The 20,609-nt window shown below is 53.7% G+C and overlaps 1 protein-coding gene across 2 annotated transcripts in view; it reads left to right on the top strand.

Annotated features, from left to right (window-relative positions):
- Window positions 1-546: 546 nt before the first annotated feature.
- TFAP2E (transcription factor AP-2 epsilon) overlaps window positions 547-20,609 on the top strand; it is a 21,578-nt gene continuing 1,515 nt past the window's right edge. The window contains exons 1-6 of one of the 2 annotated variants that reach the window (XM_057383512.1): window positions 547-667; window positions 786-1,232; window positions 1,538-1,589; window positions 14,441-14,659; window positions 17,219-17,447; window positions 17,660-17,778. In XM_057383512.1, the coding sequence (XP_057239495.1) occupies window positions 641-667; window positions 786-1,232; window positions 1,538-1,589; window positions 14,441-14,659; window positions 17,219-17,447; window positions 17,660-17,778 (1,093 nt within the window). In that variant the 5' untranslated portion in view covers window positions 547-640. The remainder of the gene's footprint in view (window positions 668-785; window positions 1,233-1,537; window positions 1,590-14,440; window positions 14,660-17,218; window positions 17,448-17,659; window positions 17,779-20,609) is intronic. The other variant, XM_057383513.1, reaches the window with a different exon arrangement.

Raw genomic sequence — 20,609 nt, 5'->3', positions numbered from 1 at the left:
ACCAGCCCCGGGCCCCGCTGTCGCCACCGTCGCGGGAGGTTGCAGCTGCCGCCGGAGCTCTCCCTGCGCTCTCGGAGAGGCCCCGTTCCCGGCTCGGGCTAATAAAGTCAAACCTTAGAGCATTGCGGCGGCCCCGCAGCCCGCCCGCACCCTTGGGCTCTCCCGACCCTCGGGGTTCGCTCCCCGGAGCTGCCCGGGGCTCTCTGCGACAGGACTCTGAGGCGGCGCGGCCCGGGGCGGGGGGAACCGGGGTGACACCGGGAGGAGGGTGCGCGGAACCGCGCAACARGGAAGCGGGGCAGCCCGACGGCGCGGGGAGAGCACCGGCCGCGCTCCCAAGGGGCGGCGAGTGCCCCTCGCCCCCCGCCCCGGCCGCCTCCCGCCGCCGTCCCACCTCGCCCGCTGTCGGGAGCCGTCGGGGCCCCGCGGGAGCGGGCGGCGCGTCCCCGTCCTGGCGCTCTGACGCGCGCTCCCGGGGCGGCGGGCGCGCCCCCGCCGCTATAACTGGCGCGCATGGAGTCGGGGCCGGCGCAGAGGAGCGGGCGGGCGATGGGAGACGCCGCTCCGGCGGGATAGAGGGGCGGAGACGGGGGCACCCCCGGGGCCCGGCCCGCCCGGGGCTTGCCGCGGGCCCGCACCGATGCTTGTGCACAGCTACCCGGGCATGGTGAGTGCGGGACGGGCACGAGCGGGACGGGACAGGACGGGACGGGACGGGATAGGGGGTCGGGGTCTGGAGCCGGGGGTCCGTGCCCACCTCACCATCGTTGTTTTCGCCTCCGCAGGACCGCGCCGAGGGGCTGCCCGGGGCGCCGGCCGGGGCCCGCCTGCCGCAGCTACCCTCGCTTAACCAGGCGCCCTACGGCTCGGCTCCGCCGCTCTGCCACACGCCCGCCGCCGACTTCCAGCCGCCCTACTTCCCCCCGCCGTACCCGCAGCCGCCGTTGCCSTACCCGCAGGGCCAGGAGCCCGCTTATCCGCACCTGGCGGACCCGTACGCGGCGCTCAGCCCTCTGCACCAGCACCAGCAGCCGGCCTGGCCCCCGCAGCGCAGCCGGCAGGACGAACCGGGGCTGCTCTCGCAGACCCACCGCGCCCTGGGGCTTGACCCCCGCCGCGAGTACCCCGCCGTGCCCCGCCTGCTCCACGGGCTGCCCGACGGCGGCCACGGCCTCGCCGACGGCCCGCTGGGCCTCCACGGCCTCGGCCACCACGGCATCGAGGACATCCAGGTACGGGGGCACGGCGGGAGAACCGGGAGGGTGCCCAGGGTGGGTTGGTTGCAGGGCGGCGGGACGGATCCCTCTGCCTGTGCTACCGGGTGCTCCTGGCCGGGACCAGTCGGGCTCCGCGGCGTCCGTATCCCCGGGCAAACAGAAACACCGGGCCGGGAATTCCCGTACTGCGGCTCGCTCGTACCCCCCGGATTCCTTCTGGCCGGGGGCAGCGGGTGGATCGGGCCGCGGCCTCTCTGTCCCTGCACCGCGAGCAGCCGGTGCCAGGAGCCGGCTGACGGCTCTTTCCTCGCTGCTTTCAGGCCGTGGACGACGGCGGGATGAACCTGCTCGATCAGTCCGTGATCAAGAAAGGTAAGAGCGCGGCGGCTCAGCGGGAAGCGGCACCGGACCGGGCCCCTCTCCTGCCCTCGGTGCTCCCCAGCGTCGGGTCCCCCCGCGTCCTCCGTCCCGCGGAGCCGCYYCCTGCCCGTCGGGAAGGGCTCGCTGTTGTCCGCGACGGGACTGAAACGAAAGCGGAGGGTCTCGGCGGGCCAGCGCGCCCACCCGCCCCCTGCCCGCTGCTCTCCCTCGGGCGGTACCGCGGCCGCCGCTCYTTCCCGGTACCGAAGGGCCCGGACGGGCGGACCTCGCTGTCGGGGAGCCCCGGGGCTCACCCCGCCGGCGGCCGCGGACGGTTTGCATGGAAAACCCGGGGGTGCCCCGGCGGCGCTCGGCGGCAGCTCCCGGTGCTCCCGGTGGTCCCGCCGCTTCGGGTTAGAGCTCCGCGCCCGGCGGCGGGGAAGGCAGCTCGGGCCGCGAACCGCTTCACACCGCCCCGGGCCGCGGCGGATCGGGCCAGTTCGGCGGGATTGGTACCGAGGGGAAGGACGCGTTTAACGGAGGCGAAGAAGTGGCGAGGCCCTTGGGGCCGGTGCTGCCTAYCCTTGCAACCRGGAGCGTCCCGCACTCCCCCGGGCSCCTCGGCCCCCGTCTCGGCAAAACCCGGKCCCCTTCTGCCGCTCCAGAAACGGGGCTTTTCCCCGGGACCGGAGGGGAGGAACAGCCTTTCCCCCCGGGGCCGGCGCGGGAGCGGGGCTGCGGGCAGAGGTCCTGCACCACCCCTGCGGTCTCCAGCGTCCGGTTCTGCCTGGCACGCTGAGCAGTCCCTAAAATGTTTTTGTACTAAACCTTCCGCCGGGGCGTTGCGAGAGAGAGAAGAGGGGAGCCGGGAGCTTTCGGTGCTGTGCTCTGGCCTATCCCTACTTTGGAATATTCCAGCAATGCTCTTGGCTTGTCCCCACCGTGTTTTACAGAAATATATGGATGGGAAGGACGCGTTTAACCGCCGACCCCCGGTGCGAACGGAACCGCAGTCACTGGTGCGGGACAATAACGTGGGCCCGTGGGTGCCACGGCCCCGCAGTCCCGGTGCTGGTCCCGGCCGCAGCCGGTCCCCGGTAACCGCACAAAAAAATCTCCCGATCGTGCGGTTCTTCCCCGCTGCCACCGGTCGTTTCACGGGGGGAGCGGCGCTCCCGGTGCGCCGCAGCCCCTTTCCCTAGAAATGGCTGTTCTAGGAACACGCGGCTGCCAGCGGGACATTAATGATCCGCATTAATTGAGCTTTAATCAGAAGGCTGGAGAGGCGTTTCATTRAACACTAGGGCGTGAGGAATGGTTGCAGGAAGCTGAGGGGTGCGTGGGCCGGCACCGGCTGTACCTCCGTGTCTCCGGCCGGGCAGGAGCAGCCCGGAACCCTCGGGAAAAACCCCGCTGTGGGAATGTTTGTCTGGAAGTTCGGCTGGAATTATAATGGTTTGTTGGGGTTTTCCTCCTCCTTTTTTTTCAAACGTACAATTAGTTAGAATTTTTTGTCTCCTGTCGGGAGGATTTGTGGTTGTTCAGTGCCTGGTTTTTTTTTTGCCTGGAGATTCTCTACTCTTGGAAAAAAAAACAAAAACAAAATCAAAAATAAAAGCAAAAACCAAAACAAAAAAACAAAAACGAAAAAAGGAAAGGAAATAGAAAATTGAAATATCTCTGGCTGAAGGCAGGCATGGTGCAAAGAAGTCGACCGCAGCCCTTGTGCYCACAGACACTTGCTCTTCCCATGCCACTTCTCATTTGGGTTTTTAAAACTTTTAAAACATTAATATATTTTCCCCTGGGTTTTGCCTTCTTTTTATTATTTAAATTTTCTTCTATTATTATTCCTGTGTTTGGAGCGCGAGGCTCCGAGTTTGCTGGAGAAATCGATGAATCCAAAGGCAAGAGCGTTTTTATGGGGGGAATCGKGCAGCTACACTGGAAGCGGCGGGACAGAGCCACCGAAACGGCGGCAGCATCGGAGGCTCTGTCCTGGGACCGCTCCGTTCTCCCACCGCGCTGCCGGGGATCGGGAGAACGGCGACCAGAATCGATGGCCACGCTCCCCTTTCCCTGGCCTTGGAAGCTCCGAAATGGGCTAGTTCAGCTCAAAAAGAATCTGAGGAATTATGGAAGTTGCAGCCGCGAATCCCAGATCAAGAGCCCTTGCCCTCCACTCTGCCCTGGGAATAAATTCCTTTACATTCGGCTTTATTTAATTTTAAAAAATATATAAAATGTGATCGTTCTCACTCTGGTGGCTTTGAACTGTGTCCTGGAGCCCCAGCGGGGCCACAGCCGAGCCCGGGCCCCCTCGGGTGAATGACACCCCAGGAAAAATGAAATTAAATTAAAACCATCTGAGGCAGCTCCCGGCGGGTCCTGGGCAGAAGGTGCCGAAGGGGGTGGCTGGGCAGCAGGGCTAGGGGACCCCCTCTCTGAAGGGAGCGAGGGTAAACCCTAAAAAGCGCGGTTTTGTTCTAAATCGCACCGAGATTCCAAATACCGATTAATCCTGGAACTCCTGACAGAATGGCCGTCGGACAGAAACCTGATAGAAATCTGTGCCTGTGAAAACAGATATATCTCGCCTAATTAGTTGCCGAGATACTGTTGTCYTGGTTCAACAAAATATTAATCACCKGCCCCAAATCCCCAAATCTCCCTTTTAACTCCCGTCCTTGGAGTCGAATTTAGTCCCCGGTGAGAAACAGAGGAGGCAGATCCGCAACGGGAGGGAAGAGCCCACAGCCCCGCGGTGTTCCAGCGCTGTCCCCTCCGGTACCCCGAGATTTCGGGGCCATCCCCAAGGCACGGCGGTCACTGCCGCTGTCCCCATGCACGGACGGGCCCCGCCGCGGGCTCGGGGCTGCGCTGCCCGGCGCAGAGAATGTGCYGCCCGGAGCCTCGGAGCGCGATGTGGGAGCATCCCCTGGCTGCGTGTCTGTTTGCCCTTTTTTCCCTTGTTAAATAAACCTCCGCGGTTCCAGCCCTTAATGGAATKCCAGGGATTTTGTGGGGATCTCGGGGACGCGGTGCACTGACACCCTCCCCACACGCGAGTGTTTTCCYGAGCCGGCAGCGCTCCTTGGCTGCAGGTAACCCCGAAATTAGAGTGGAGAGGAAAGGGGGAATTGGCCCCAACAAATGTTCGGGGGACCGTCCTGGGAGCCCCATCCGGTGGCTGCACTGTGCCCGCATCGCGGCGCGGGGAACCGGGTCCCGGCTGCGGGTGCAGCCCAGGGAAGTAGATCCCGGCTGGAAACATGCGCTCAAATACCCATTTCCACCGCTGCCCTCGGGACTGGTTCCTGTTCGTTATCCCCGTGGTGATCCCTAGGGCTGGAGGCGCTGGGGGATGCGGGGTACCGGGGTACTTTACCCCGGTAAAGGGGTCCAGTTCAGTTGCAGGGTGCGGTGTGGGAGCTCGGATTTCACTCGGAGCAAGGAGAGATGTGATAGCTCTGAAAAACGGAGGATGAGTTTTCCCTCTGTGCTGTCGTGATAAATGGGGAAATAGATTTAATTCAGGAGTTAACAGGATAAAATTTTGGATAGGGCAGCAGAGCCTTCATGAGTATCTTGTACCTTGTTTGTTCACTCTCCCTTTTTTCCCTGACAATATTTCAGAAATGGTTTTCTGAGTCTTTCTTTTGTTGTTGTTTTGTTTGCGGTTTGGAGTTGGTTTTTATTATTATTGTTGTTATTATTATTATTATTATTATTATTAATTTTATTTTTCCTTTCAATCATTTACATAAGATCAGGAAACTGTTAGGCTGGGAAACATTAAAATTAGCTCTGAAAAAAGTTTTGTTTAGTTGGGGCTCTGACTGCTTTAGTCTACAGCAGCTCAGACATTTTCTGCTCCATTCACCTGCTGCCTTGGTGTTTAGATGTCCAGGTCAGCTATCAAGATGTGGCTGTGAGACCCCCCAAGACATAAAACAGGGGACTCAGCAAGCCCGGAGCTCCTGGTGCAGGGTGCAACTTTCTGATTATGAAATCAAGCATTAGATCRTTGTGCTCAGTAGCAAAAAATCCTGCAGCTTGGTTGTAAAATAAGGAGGGGTTTTATTGCTTTCACATCCTTTTGGGATCAACAGAAAGCTTCTGAGAGAGCCTTTTTATTACAAAGAAAAATATAAATTTCTTTCTGTGGGTGCGGGAGCAGCCCAGGGTCCTGCCGGYGGTGGGCCGGGGTGAGCTGGGGCCCTGTGGCAGCGTGAGCAGGGTGAGCCACAGGGGCCGTGCACCCGCTTGCGGGCACGAGTTTTGGCTGTGGCATTTTACAACCTGGAGTAGAGACAGAGCAGGGTGTGCCCAGCGTGGGCTCACACTGGCACTGAGGCACGCATGGTGCGTGTCCCTGGGCTCGGCAGTGGGGCAGTGGGACCTGCTCGTGGTTCTGTGCCTTGTGTTTGTGGATCTGTGCTGCCACTGTCCTTCGTGTTTGTGGATCTGGCGCTGCCAATGTCCCTCGTGTCTGTGGATCTGGTGCTGCCACTGTCCCTCGTGTTTGTGACTTGTTCCAATTTCCAGCCCAGGCTTTTGAGCCGCTCCGGGTGGCAGTGCTAGCGTTTCTGCTTAGGAATGTGGACCTGTTTGGCTGGATACCGGACAGACAGATGGAAAGCTGTGCCTCAGAGCCCACAGTCAGGAATATTGCAAGAAGTAGCTGTCACTCCTAAGGAATGCGGCAGAGGAGGGAGATTAAGACTGAGATCCTTAGATCCACTTGCCACCGCACGCGAGCTCCAGGTTTTGAAGCCAAATCTCCCCGTGGGCTTCTCAAGCTGGTGGGACTGGTGAGACTGGGGCACTGCCATGGTGGCAGGGGTGACATTTCTTCTTTGTTTGGTGCAAGGAGGAATCGAGCCGTAAGAAATGTAAGAAGCCAGATGTGGCAGGAAAAAAAAAATCCTGAAAGAATGGTAGATTAGATAAACATCATTTCCTGTGACGAGCAAGGTAATAAATGAGGTCACCCTGTAAAACACCTGGGGCTGCGAAGACACAGCTTTTATAGGACTGTCCAGGGCTGTGGGTGGAGGTTTTTGGCCTCCAGTCAGCTCCAGGGTGCTGGGCTCATTGGGGAGCCCTCCCAGCTCTCTGCAGCTTCATCCGCAGCGGTAGTTTGCCTGAGTGGGAAAAGGGGCTCACCCGGGACAAGCCRGGTCTTGACTGGGAGCTTTGCTGATCACGAATGCTTTAAAGTTTGGACAAGCCCTCGCACACACAGGGAGACAGAGCAGCGTTCCTCAAAACACAGTCACACCTCCCGATCCCGGCGCTTCCCCCTCGCGCGCACACGCTGCGCGGCAGGAACACCTACTAAATCAAACAGAGGGACTTAAAAGAAAGTTTTTACTCTGAACTGCATCCAGATCACCATTCCTCCATTAAAATTATATTTTTAATGTCCCATAATTGCACCAGGATAAGCCCAGGTGTGTGTTCGTGTGAGATAACACACGCGGGTACCGGTGAAGGCGCTGGGCTTTGTCTCAACCTCCCCGGTGCCTCCCAGGCATGTGTTATCTCCAAGTTTCATGTACCTTGTCATGACTTACTGTTTAATTAGATGTTTTTAAATGAATTTTTTTCCTTTGTTAGAAATAAAGAGCAGCTCTTAAAGGGTAGGTTCAGAAAAGCCAGCTGGGGTTGTTTTTTGGCATGTGGCTTGAGCCAAAGCAGCAGCACCTCTGCTCCAGGAGGTGGACCCCAGGTGATGTTTCTCCATGGATGTGCTGGGCTGGCTCTGGAGCACCTTTCCCTTCCTTTTGGGGGCTGTGAGGTGTTTTTGCAGCTTGGTGGCCACTGCCATATCGCTTCCCTGGCTCCCATAGGGGCTACTTCATCCACAGGTGGACTGGCAGTGGGACAGCCTTGGCCAGGTGACACCCGTGGTGTTTGTCCTTGCAAAGGAAGTGTTACTATGATGTTAATTTTGCAGATTGTGCCTCAGCACAGGTACCTGCCTCACTGGGGTCCCACAGGATTCACCCATGGCAGCACAGACACAGGCAAGACCAGTAGAGACCAATCAATGTCATTTCAGCCCAGGGTCACACCAAACCTGCAGCAGAGCAGAGGCAAATACAGRCTATTCCTCCCACTTTAATAATATTCCAAGATAYATGATCTCAGAAAATAAAATGYTTGCAATCTGTCTTAATTATTTGARCAGMCTAAATGAGGTTCTCTGAAGTCCTAGACTAGCACTCTAACCACTAAACCATCCCACCCTTTCCTGTGTGATCCAGGGAATTACTCATTCTTGCTGTCCTTCCATTTGTTTGTTTATTTTAATTTTTAATGGAGAAACTTATTAGCAAATGTGGATGTGGTGCTCGGAGCTGCTGTGTGCTCAGCTCTCGCTCTGTGGCCTGTCCCCAGCCCAGCTCTGCCATGTCAGGGTATTGCCTCCCATTTGGTGGGAAGTGTTGTGGTTTGGTGGGAAAAGGCTGAGAAGGACTTGAGAATGAGGGGGAATTGCTAGAAAGGAGCCCTAGGTACCCATTGCAGTTAAAAACCCCAAAATGGAGTGTGCTGGGTGCTCGGAGTGGGACGAGGGGAGTCAGGAGCAGGAGGGGAGTCAGAAGCAGGTTCATCTTCCCAGCTTAAAAACCCATCGAAGCATCTGTGATGCGTGCTTGGGATTCCAGCCGGGTTGAGCCTCCCCACCCTCTATCTCAGGCATTTATCTGGCATCAGTCACCAGAGTGCCGAGGCRCCAGGGAGCGCGGGATCGGGTCAGGCCCTGCTCCCTCTGGACTGGTCAGACAGGTCCCAGGGAGCAAGTGGTGTCCCCAGGGCTGCCTGGGAGCCCCAAAGTGGCCACAGGCATGGGAGAAAGCAGAGCCACCAGGCCAGGACTGGAGAGGTGCGAGCAGAGGATCTGACTGAGGGTGCTCAGGGTGGTTTCAAGCACAAGATCCCAGTTAGCCTTTGACAAAATATCATCAGAGGGTTTGTCCCACCAGTACACTGGTGTCAGCAACCCAGGCCATCCGAGCAAGGAAAAGGAAAAGCCTTTTTGCTGTGGTAGTGGGTGAGCAGTGCCTGTCCCTGGAGCATTCCCTGGCCAAGCCAGCAGCTCTGGAGGAGCCACTGAACAGAGAGATTCACATTGCTGCGCTCAGACCGAGACAGAAACGCCGCYAGCTCGGCGGGCTGGCAGTGGGCTCAGTACCAAGGGAAGAATTTTTTCCTATTATTATTATTATTCATGTCTAATCTTTGCTGAAGGGTCTTCTGCCYTTTGACAACCTGAATGAATTTAACAAATTGACAGGAACGTGGCAGTGGCTTCCACGGGGTCGGCCGCCACTCACCGCGGCGTCACCGCTTTTTCCTCCACTTTTACCTTCCGAGATCCCAGCCACCCAAATTCAGGTGCAYCTATAGGGAACACAGGGAAAATCTCTCAAGAATGTTACTGTAAAATGGATTAATTGTTTAAACACATAATGATGCCATTTGCCTGGGTGCCAAAGCGATCGTGCTGCTAAAGGAATAAACTTGGGGTGGTTGATGCTACAGGCAGAGCGATGGAGAATGCGGGGCTGGGAGCACTCGCTGCAGCACAGCCAGGGGTGCCACAGGATGGGAAACATCCCTTGGTGTCAGCATGGAGCACTGTGGGCTTCCAGTTCCTCTGGTTTAAATCCTCGGGCTGTCCAGCCTCCCGTTTCTATTTCCTGCCTTTCCAAGACCTGCTTGGTTTGTGTTATGAAACACTAATCCTGTACGGGCAGAATCTGAACTGAATTTTAAATAATTATTCTGTAATTGAATTGAAATTTAAATAGTTAATTTTCYRGTGTAGATATGAAAAGGCATASCTGCAGATTCAGAAAAAAATAATTYAGAATCAGGGGGAGGGAAACAATGTGAATTACCAGACTAAACTGACTTTTCCAATGAAGTCGCTGCATTGGAGCAGCTTCCAACCAACAGCACAGGAAATATCTCCAWGCACTTTGTCACTCAAAAGCAGAACCCAAATAATTTTCATTTATTCCCTTCAAAGGTTCAGGCACGTGAGTTTTACCCTTTAAGGGGATATTTTAATCATTAATATTTGGTGACTTCCACTAAGGTGTTTCTGCAGTTACTGCCCAGGCTGTGAAATCAGGGCTCCCCAGACAGCAGAATCCACTCCATTAAATGAAGCTTGGAAAGGAAACACGTGGGAACTCACCACAAATTAATTGTGAGCAGTTTCCAAAACACTGACAAAGTGTTATGAACAGCAGCATGTTTGAGGCTGGGTCATTCCTAAATGATAAAGCAGGAAAATACCTAATACCTAATTAGCTGAAATTATCGATTGCAAAGCATTTAATAATCCCCTTCCCAGTCCTGCAGGARGCTGAGCAAATTTTAATATTGTATCACCTGGCCATTTCTATCAAAGCACAATCAAAAATCARAATGTATCCAGCARGGACCAATCTTAACCAAGGTTATAYCGACTAARTTGGGAGAGTCTGAACCTCCCTACTCTGTCAATCCATCCCAAAGCTCTCCAGGAGACACCTGCAGTGATGCATGGTCGGGACTTCACTGGGTCAAACAGAGGTACAGAAAGAAAAATGGAATTAATATCACACGGCATCTTCACATTTCTTTCATGATCTGATGAAYTGATTTGCATGGGAAACAAAATGTTAAATGTGGGAGCTTTGCATAGGCATGGGACCTCTCCCGATTAGCTTTCTCATGGGAAGAGTTTGAAGTTGTACCCCTGCTCTCCTCTGAGGGTCCGAGATTCATTTCCCTATCAGGACTCAGCAATCTCGAAAACCCGCAGATAAAACCAAGATTCTTTCCATCCATCCATTTGAAAAGGCCGATGATGGTGGTTCCTAGAGAGGCTCTTTGACACGGGGACTCGGTTCAGGTTGTGCATTCGAGATAAAGAGAATACCTGTATAATCCCCTCTGGGAAGAGAGGATAATTACAGAGTGTGCGTTTGAAATACAGCTGATGGCTCTGACCTCCTTCCCTGGACCATCAATAAATACCTCTCTGCTGAAACACCAGGAAATTGGAGCAGCTGAACTCTGCAGCACCTCCTCCCTGAAAAAAAAGGCTTTTAAAGGGATGGCGGGAGCAGCTCAAACCCACTTCCAGATACATAAATGAAAAAATATCTCCATCTTATAATTTACATCAGAGACATTCAAACGAAGGTTGGATGAGCTCGCTGAGTGTTCTTCCTGCAAGACAGCAGCAATCCCTCCCCTCTRTGCAGCATTTTCATCAGGAGCTGCGCACAAACATCCACCAGCCCGGAGCGGGGCAGAGCAGCAGGATCCCGTTCCAGGGAACAACCCCGGCGATTTGGGGCTGTCATCGCTGCACCTGCAGAGTCCTGCAAGCAAAACCTGGGCACCTGAGGCAGCTTTGGAGGGTGCAGGTGTCCCCTTGCAGGGCAGAGCGGCTCAGGTCTCTGCCCCTCGGCGATGCCCGAAGCAGCCGAGCTGACCGAGGCACGGCCCCGGAGAGGGACGGGGGGCTCAGAGGCTTTGCAGGGGGCTGGAGACAGCGCTGTTGTGCCTGAAGATGAGCGATTGCWTTGTCCCAGGTTGTCTCCTAAGGCGATTCACTGATACCTCTTTAAAATGCAATCTCAACAGCAGCGCGCTCCCACTTTTTAAAGGGATGTCGCAATAAAAACTCCGATATCCAGTGATTCCGCCTTACAGAGGAAGAGAATTTACCTGTGATGATTCTGGGGAGAGAAGAAAACAGACTTGTAAGACGGGGAGCGATTTGCATGTTCCCTCTGGACTTGTTTTTCCCCTCACAGCACCCCGAGCTCCAGCTGGAAATGGAACAGAACAAATAACACCACGATTAGCAACTCAATTCCCAAGTACCACAGATTTTCCTGCTTACAAATCATTTTGCAAGSAGGCAGCACATTTCTCCTATGGAAACGAGTCAGTACTTCGTATTTTTCTCTTTATGTAGGCAAAGTCTATTTTTCCTCAGACCCAAAAATCGACGGTTTTGCTGCCAGCCCCGAGCACGGACTCGGACCGGCTCCCGCAACTCCCGGCAATTCCCGCACAGGAACGTCAGGCGGGCTGCAGATGCACCTTTTTCACCGAATATTTGCATATCAAAGTGTCCATTTTCAGGAATCACAATGGTAATTTCAGCCTCAAACTTCGGTCAACAAAGATGAAGGAGGAATGCAGGAGCTAAGGAATGGGGCATCCTCAGCCCCATTTTCTTCAGGAAATGATGAAAATTTGCGGGAGAGGGAGGATGAGGAAGCAAARGTGAAGAACTGCGGATCAGTTCTGACGAGAAATCACTAGGGAAAAACGGGGAATTCTCCAAGGTTTTCTAGGTAAAAGACTTTGAATGGTTTTGTTTTGCTCCTTCTTTTTATCTCGAACTTAAAAGCCAGAGGATGCACCTCTGCAAGCCAGAACAGAAGCACGACAGAAACTTTGTGCTTTCTTTTGGGACGCTTTGAAAGCATTAGGCTCCTTCCTCCATTCRTTGGATTCACAGCCCATCAATCCATTCAGCAGTGTTTTTATCTTCCTCCCAGCTGTCTCCTGAAAAACCCTSAGGGAGACAAGGCTGTGACATCCCATCCCACCTGCAGCATCGCAGGTTCTCCTGTTTTTTGTGGGAATCGCCTTTCCACTGCCTGTCTGCTCCAAGGGGCACCATCCCACCCTGTGCTCAGGCACTGAACCAACTCCTCCTGCCTACATTCGACACCCAAGGCCTTCTCACCTGGAGAAATGTCTCACCAGAGCTTACTTGGCAAGTTTTAATTGGGTATCACAGCATCCCCCCAAGGTARACATGATTATATCATTATCTGCAATTTGTTGCTGGAGACAGTCAAGCCCAAATTGGGATAGTGACTCGTCCTGTGTCRTAACACAATTCCCAGGAGATAACCCCAGGCAGGCAGGGTGTTCTCCAGCTCAGGGAACTCAAGGGATGGAGCTTTCAGTGTCTTTGGACACCAGAACTCATTTGAAATCACTCTCTCGGTCTGCATCAGGTGTTTTTGAGCCACAGCAAATGGAGTTGTGTCAGTTTATCATCTCACAGTTACACCATGGTACCTTTAAAAGGCAAACCAGAGCTGATTCAACACAAAAGGCTCCTCTGATGAGAGATGACCAAGCTCGTGGTTCACAGGGAAGATGAAGCCAAGGTGTACTTGCTCCAAGCACTGGGGCAAGCGACTCCCTTGGGAGTTTGGATCTCTCCAGTGCTGCTCACACACACCTGAAACACAGTGTGGCACTGCCCTGCGAGGTTAAAGGCAGCAGAGAGAGTCTGAGCCTGATGGAAACGCTTCCTGTGATGTTGCACAGAAGAAATGAGGATCATTTCCCATCCCACACTCAGCGAGATGCTGTCGTACTTCTGTTTTTTCTGCCATGCTGCCGCTCTCCAAACCACCAGAGCACCGTGAGCCAAGAGGCTGCGGTGACAAACAGCTCCATTTCACAGCTTCCTCCTGAAAATCTGGAGCCATGAAAACAGAGACCGTACGTAATCAGCCTGCAGCACAGAACTTCCAGAATTTGGGCAATGCTTGAAACCCAGATTGCTTAGAAAGGAAATCCCACAGCCTGGATTTGCACACACACAGATCATGCCCGTGTTCCTGAGTTCTGGTAAATCATTTAACTTGCTCTGTGCCTCCATTCTCCCCAGGTGCACTCAGGCTCTGGCTTGAGCCAGGAGTGAGTTAATGGCTTTGGTGGCCGGTGTTGTACCAGCACCAGGCTGAGGATTAGCAATGCGTGAAGCCCTTTGAGGTCTGCCAGCATAACCTTATTCCAAAATCAGTTTTCCCTTTCAAATCTGACCTCTCAGACCTGGGCCAGTGCTTACCTGTGTCCAGTGCCAGCTGCAGCATCCCCAGGGCAGGTCAAAGTGCTTCACAGGAGCTTTAGTTTGTGAAATCTGCAGCCAAACTCCCCTGGATTTAGTGAGTTAGAGGTGGCAGGAATCTTCTGAATAAGCAACCATGGGAAAAAAAACCCTCAGGAATACCAGGCAGTTTAAGAAAAGAGAAAAAAAATAAAATAGGGGGACAGAATGAAGCAACCAAGCCTCAATAAATAATAATTCATAAATAATAAGAACATATAGCAAAGGTGRATGTTAGAGAAAAGGACTTTGTGCYCCCCAGGAGTGTTCTGAGCAGTTGCAAAAGATCTGATATCACCCTCTTCCCCTTTCTTTGGCTGAATCAGCCCAAACCCAGCTTGTGCCCTGTCACTTCGAGCTTTCTGGGGTGCCATGGGGTGACCCAGGGGTGCCCAGTGCCACACATCAGATAGGGCTGGAGGGGCGCTTGTTTGGGCACCAGCACCCAACCCTTCCTTGGTCAGCCTGTGTGATGTGCTGCTCTGTCACCGTGAGCAGAGCTCTGGGAGRTGTTTCTGCTGAGAAGCCCATCCTGCATGGTCAGGAGCGGGACCTGAGCCTGCCCAAGGGGACGAGCAGGGAGAGAACCATGTCACCGAGGGAAAGGTGATGTCCTCCTCCCAAAAACGCGTGTCACCTCAGAAGGGCTGACGAGCGCAGTGACACCATGTGACATTTCCATCCCCAGCTGCAAAGCGGGGCTCAGCTCCGTGTTGTGCCCGGCTGCTCCTTCCCTCGGGCACCGCCGTCACTCTGGGGCTGTCCAGCTCCTCCAAATTCATCGTGCAGACCCCGGGAGGAGCTCTCCGCACCGAGCGGGAGCAGCACCGAGCGCTCCCCGGCTGGGCTGGGCTCGGCCGGGCGCAGGGGGTCGGCGCCGGGGCGTTGCGCTGTCGGTACCGCTCTCATGCTTCCTTCTTGTCTGCAGGCTGGCTCAGGTGCTCCGATCACCTGCTGCTTGCGGGAACAGGAAAGCAGCAGCTGAAGATCGAGGGGGACTTTTGGTTTACTCAGATGACAAGAGACAATTTTGGTTCCCCAAAAGCCAAGGAAACAAAGCTGTCAGGCTTTAATGGTAGCTTGTCTCCCTCCTGCAGCATGTTTATGGGCAAACAAGCTGCAGATCAGACCAGGCAAACAGCAGCAGGTGAGGCTCAATAACAATAATTCATGATTAATGGCGAATGTGGCTTTGTTTATTCTTGTTGTGTCGAGGCGACGCTGTCTGATGGATGAAGCAGCACTGCAGGACTCCGGGGCCTGGCTCAGTCCTTCCCTCGCCCCCTGTGCACCCCAAGCTCTGTGTGGCACCTTCTCCCACACCYACATGTGCCCACCGAGGCACAAGAATAATGCCAATGTCCCCGCTCAGCGCCGGTGCCTGCCTGGTTTGCTCATGGCACAGAGCCCGACTGCGCTGGGCTTTGCCCATCACAGCAGCCAGCTCCGGGGCACGGCTTTGCAGGCTTTCGTTTCTGACCATAGCATCATCCCTAAAAGCATCATCCCTAAAACCTCCASTGTTTCCCAAGTGTTGTGTCTCCGTGCTGTGCATTGACATCGTCCCTGCCTCCCTCTCACTGCTCATGGGGAGACTGGCAAACGCTCCAGAGCTGTACCCAACCCTTCTCCAGCCCAGTTTTCCACAGGCTCCAGTGTTAACTCATGCTGGTGCCAGCTGGGTTTGCCTCCTCCTGCCCAGATGCYGTGTCCCACGGATGTGTGATGAGGCACAACCCCTGTCCCTGCATGGCTCTGCTGTCCCTCGGCTGTGCRCAGCTCCCCGGCCTCGCATGCGGCTCGAGCGCGGCCACGGCACAATCACAGACATTCACAGATGAATCCAAACATCATTCTGAGTGTATCAGTTATGCACAGCTCTTCTCACCATGCTCCAAGCAACACCTGCTCCCCAGGAGGGTCTGGTTTGGGGGTGGCCCTTTCTGCGGCCTGGGACCCTGCACGGATATTTGCAAACCACGCTCTGAYTTTTGATTTTAAGGGATCCCCTAGAGACTGACCTAACCTGTTCTGGGACTATGGAAGAAAGCTTTGAAGTTGCTCCCTCCTGAAAATAGCTCTGCTTTTCTACGTCTTGTGGGGATGTTCCTGTGTTTGTTCTGCCCTGAACCACCCTCAGTCATGGCAAACACTGACCGCAGCTCCAGCAGGGCACGAGTGCATCCCGCCCTTCGCTCCCTGATGTTGTCCAAGTTTCATGCTGGGAGGAAACTCCATGTCCTTCAGCTCCTTTCCATTCATCCCTCAGTCTTAAAACATGAGTCATTTTTATGTAGCATGTGCTGATTTTTATTGCCACGCCAGCGAGTGGTTGAGCTGGATTGACAATGTGCTGATTGTAAGCGCCCCCTCGTAGGTCCAGCCCATGTACCCTCCCCGATTAATCCTGGTGCTTCTGTTTCATTTTGGGCATGTGTATTTCCTTCATAAACCCTGGCATTTGCTGCTGTGTTGCTTGCAGGAACCATCTGACTGTGAAACAGTCATTCCTGAGGAACCACAAAGAACGAATGCCAGGACTGAAAATGATCTTTGGATTCTTTCAAAACCAGCTTCTTTTCCCCTCCTGAGTTAAATTGGTTATTAATTTCAGAGCATAAAAACCAAAGAGATTTGGCACAAGCCTCAGCCAGTTTTAATTTACAAACCTTTATTGTGTCTAAGAACATTTCTTCTTGGAATGACAAAGGGAAAATTGAGACCCCGAGCCCYGGTGTGATGCCGTGGGCCCAGTGAGATGCTGCAGCCACCAGTGCCTCCCTAACCTTATGATAATTGACTTTTGCCCATTAAGCAAAGGGAAGTCTGTGCTGGATTAACTGGGTTTGATCTTCTCAGGCTTCCTTTAAGCCAGGGATGATGAAAGTTTAGGGCTGTGGCTTRTTGTGGGGCTAATCCCAGAGCTGAAGGCAGAGAAACTCTTTCTCCTGGTTCCTGTGGGCACCTAATGGAAAGGCAGCTCTCAGCCAGCCCAGCAGCTGCTGGGTTTGGGGCAGGGAATGGAGGAGGTGGCTCAGGAGGTTGATCCTGCCTGCTGGGAATGTGCTGGGCAGGGCTGGGCTCTCAGGACTGGCATCCAGAGGGACCAACCACATTTTGCTCAGTCACCCACCTCCATGGAGCACCCAGAGGTGACAGGGAGGGCAGTGCTCAGTCCTCAGCCTTCCAGAAGAGCAGCTGTCGTGGGTTTAAACCTGATTTTTCCCAATCCGAGTCACGGCACCAAAAATGTCATGGTTTGAACTGTGCCAAAAGCCAAAAGCACCCATGACGTTCCCTCCCTTCCCACCGGAGAGGGCAGAAGGGAGAGCAAAAGCCCAATTAACACAAAAATTTATGGCTTTCAGATAACATAACATAATTGAGAGAAAGATACGTATATGCTCCAGAAAATGGTCAGACAGGCTGAATAACTTAAGTTGCAGCAGCTCAAACCTTGGCTTTAATTACAGCTGAGCTGGGAGGTGTGGGAACGCAGGCCAGGGCAGCGTCCAGGCTGTTTCCTTTCCTTTAACCTTTATTTAGTTCAGTTTCATCGCCCCACCTCGCTTCTCTCACTGAGGAAAATAAGGAAATAATGACCCCAGCAGCCGTGCTGCCATCTGGGGAAGGGCTGGAGAGCTGCCTGGACACTCTGGGTCTCTCAGCCACCTTCTCCTCTTCTCTCCCTCTTCCTTATCTCCAGTGCCCATCCCCTCGAAGGCCAACGGCACCAGCATCTCCAGCCTGTCCATGAACAAGGATGGCCTGATTGGAGGGGTGACAAACCCCAACGAGGTGTTCTGCTCCGTGCCCGGCCGCCTCTCGCTGCTCAGCTCCACCTCCAAGTACAAAGTGACGGTCGGGGAGGTGCAGAGGAGGCTTTCACCCCCTGAGTGTCTCAATGCCTCTCTCCTCGGCGGGGTTCTCCGCAGGTAAGCTGCTCTGAGAGCCTCAAGATCCGTGTTCAGCACTCTCAGATAAAAAAAAAAAGAGAAATTCTGATGTGTGGCACATTAAGGAATAGTATTTTTATTGGTTTTTTTTTCTTCTTTCCTTTCAAACCTCAAAGCTTAAATGAGGGTTATGGTTATTTTAACATGGATCACATGGAAGTTTATTTCCYCTCTTTGTTTTCTCTTTTCAGAGCSAAATCAAAAAATGGGGGTCGGTGTTTAAGGGAAAGGTTAGAGAAAATTGGACTAAATCTACCTGCAGGAAGGCGCAAAGCTGCCAATGTCACCCTGCTCACATCCCTCGTGGAAGGTAAGAGTGCCAAAACTGGAGTGCCAAAACTTCCATTCTCTTCATTTCCAGCTTCCCACAAACCAGAACTCTTAAAGCATGGAGTGGCCACCACTGAACGAGCATGGGAATGTCCCCGTGTGAGTCTGCATACCCATTCAAAAATGTAACCTTTTAAATGAACAGATTCTTGGCAAGGCAGTGGGCTGAACACAAACAGAACCAAGATAGCAAATGTCCAAGAAAATGTCCAAGAAAATGGTCACCCTGCCTGTGGTAGGACGTTGGAGCTGGATGATCTTTAAGGTGTCTTCCAACCCAAACCATTCTATGGTTTGTATAACTCCACTATTCTCTGTTTGTTTTCCAAAACTCAGCAATTGCTGTTAGAGCACGSAAAAGGCCTCCCTGTGGATGCTGAGTGGGACTGTGAGCACCCTGCTGGCTGGAGCTCAGCCTATCCCTCCTTTCTATGAGCTGGTTCTAACAGTTGGGTCACAGAGATAAAACACAAAAAAATCCTGAATAAAGCTGCCAAAAGTTTCATAGCAGCCTGTGGGCCCAACTAGGACACAGCACGGGTGCTTCCACACCGGTGGAATTCCAAGCTCAGGTCCCTGTCTTGTCTCCTGCAARAAGGAAATGCCCCAAATCCAAATTGTTCCCTCTTCCAGGGGATGAGTGAGATGCTGAGATGTCAGACAGCTCCCAGGTCTTGCAGGTGGAGCTCAGGTGTGCAGCAGAGACCCTCAGAGCTACAGAAAATGTGCTGCCCTGGCAGGCAGACCCTGCCCAGACACRCGAGGTGCCCCTGCCTAACTCAGTTACTTCCTCCCCTCCTACTCCTCTGCACCATGGAAATGATGATGTTGCCWCTGCATCCCGGGAGAAAAGCACACGGGGATGCAAACAAATGGAATGACAGCTCTGCCTCCCTCTGAGCTCAGGAATCCATTGTGTCCGTGCCYGGCGCGGTGCAGGCAGCTGCCTTCGGATCCTGAATAGAAAATCATCCCCATTGTCGCCAGCAAAATTAAATGACCCGCTTCATTAGGCCGAGGTTGTTACCCAGGGCAGTTGGTTCTTCGTGCTGAATGAAAGGCTGATTTCCATGAAAAGAAAAGAAAGAAAAGAACGRAGGRAAGAAAGGAAGGAAGAAATGTACGGTTTGATTTCGAGAGGCTGCTGATGTTTTGGTTCCTGCTTCCCAGCTCGTAGCAAACAGGAATGGTGTGTTTGATGGATATAATTTCCTCCTGCACGTAAGTGTGATGGAACTAGGGGATGTTCCACCCAGAGGAAGGTGCTGCTGCACTGTCACCACCCAGCACACACAAACTGACTCGTGCCCCTCTGCCCCAAACACACTCTTTCCTGGACATTTGTCATCTTGGCATAATTTGTTTTCTACCCTCTGCCCTTCTGATGTCTGATCATTTTAAAAAGCCACCAGGTGGATTTTAGAGTGCTAATGAAATACCTTTTTCTAATGCTGACCCAAAGCCACTCCCTCAGATGGGGAGGATGTTCCTGGAGCAYCCAGGGAGCATCCAGGTAGAAACAGCTCCCTTGGGAATCCTCACCACAGACACGGAGCACTCACCCTCTCTTGGGCAACTGCTCCATCACAGCAGCTCCAGCCTGGACCCAGAGGAGCAGCAGGGCTGTATTTCCACGCCAGAAACATCCCTAACTCTCAGAAGGAGGTGTGCTCTCAGCCAGCCCCTCTGTGCACTCTCCTGCAGCCTCTCCTCCTCAGGAGCTGGCTCGGTGTGGTTTTAACACCTCTTTCCAAAGACAGACTGCCCTGTCCCCCAAAACATCTCCAATCCAGCATCCAAATTGCCTTTAAAACATTCAGATGTGCAGCCACTCACACACTCATGGAAGAAATAAATTCTGGCTCCAGCCCTGGCTCTGACCATGGGGTCACTCAACYCTTTTTTATCATCCCAGTAACAATTTTCCAGCAGTTGCTCCTTTCTGACTGTTTTTTTAACACACAAACAAAGGCAGTTCTGATCCTTTAGGCTCTGATCCTTTAGGTTYAGGTTCCTTTACCTTATTTGCTCTTTCTTTGGAGGAGGAGATGAAGTGGAAAGTGCTGTTGTTACGTGGGAAGCAGAGACCTTTCCCTATTACAGGGCTCCACAGAACGGGCAGGCTGGGATGGGATCTGGGTTAATGCTCTTAGGATGGATGGCCTAATACATGTGAGCAGCAGGAGGGCGAGGCAAATTAGCTCTGCCTGCCCGGCCGGGATTTCGGGTGTTGGGCATGATGATCAATTGCCATCAGCTCTGATTATTTCCACGGGGACGCCTGGAGATGGATCAATTCCATCAATGGGTGGGCATTTCCACGGGGTGATGGATACGCTGCCTGCACGTCCAGCCCGAGGGCCCCCGGGCACTGTGGGGGATGTGACCCCTTCCTCCTGCTCTGCCTTGTCCAGCAGTCACGGGGTTCAGGTCACTCTCTGACCCTCTGATCTCCCTTCCAATCTCTGCTCAGTTTGGAGAGGCCAATCAGGAAATTTGGGAAAAATACAGCAGGGGATGCTCCCAAGTGAGAAATGTCTCTGCTGTTCTTCTTTTAGGAGCAGGTGCCCAAAGTCACAGCTCACCCTGCTCACCACGGTCTCGGTTTGGAGAGGAAAATCAGGAAATTTGGGAAGAAGGAGGGGAAAAATACAGCAGGGGATGCTCCCAAGTGAGAAATGTCTCTGCTGTTCTTCCTTTAGGAGCAGGTGCCCAGAGTCACAGCTCACCCTGCTCCAAGGCCGGCACCTTCTCCATGCTCTTGTAAAAGGCAGTAAAAGCTGCTGTTTAGAGCTGGCAAGGGCTCATTTG

The sequence above is a fragment of the Malurus melanocephalus genome, unplaced genomic scaffold (assembly GCF_030028575.1).
Source record: "Malurus melanocephalus ecotype Western Australia unplaced genomic scaffold, MMel_1.1 scaffold_638, whole genome shotgun sequence".
NCBI classification, from domain to species: Eukaryota; Metazoa; Chordata; class Aves; order Passeriformes; family Maluridae; genus Malurus; species Malurus melanocephalus.
Note: the sequence above shows the minus strand (reverse complement) of the source record. Positions and strands in the feature narration are given on the sequence as shown.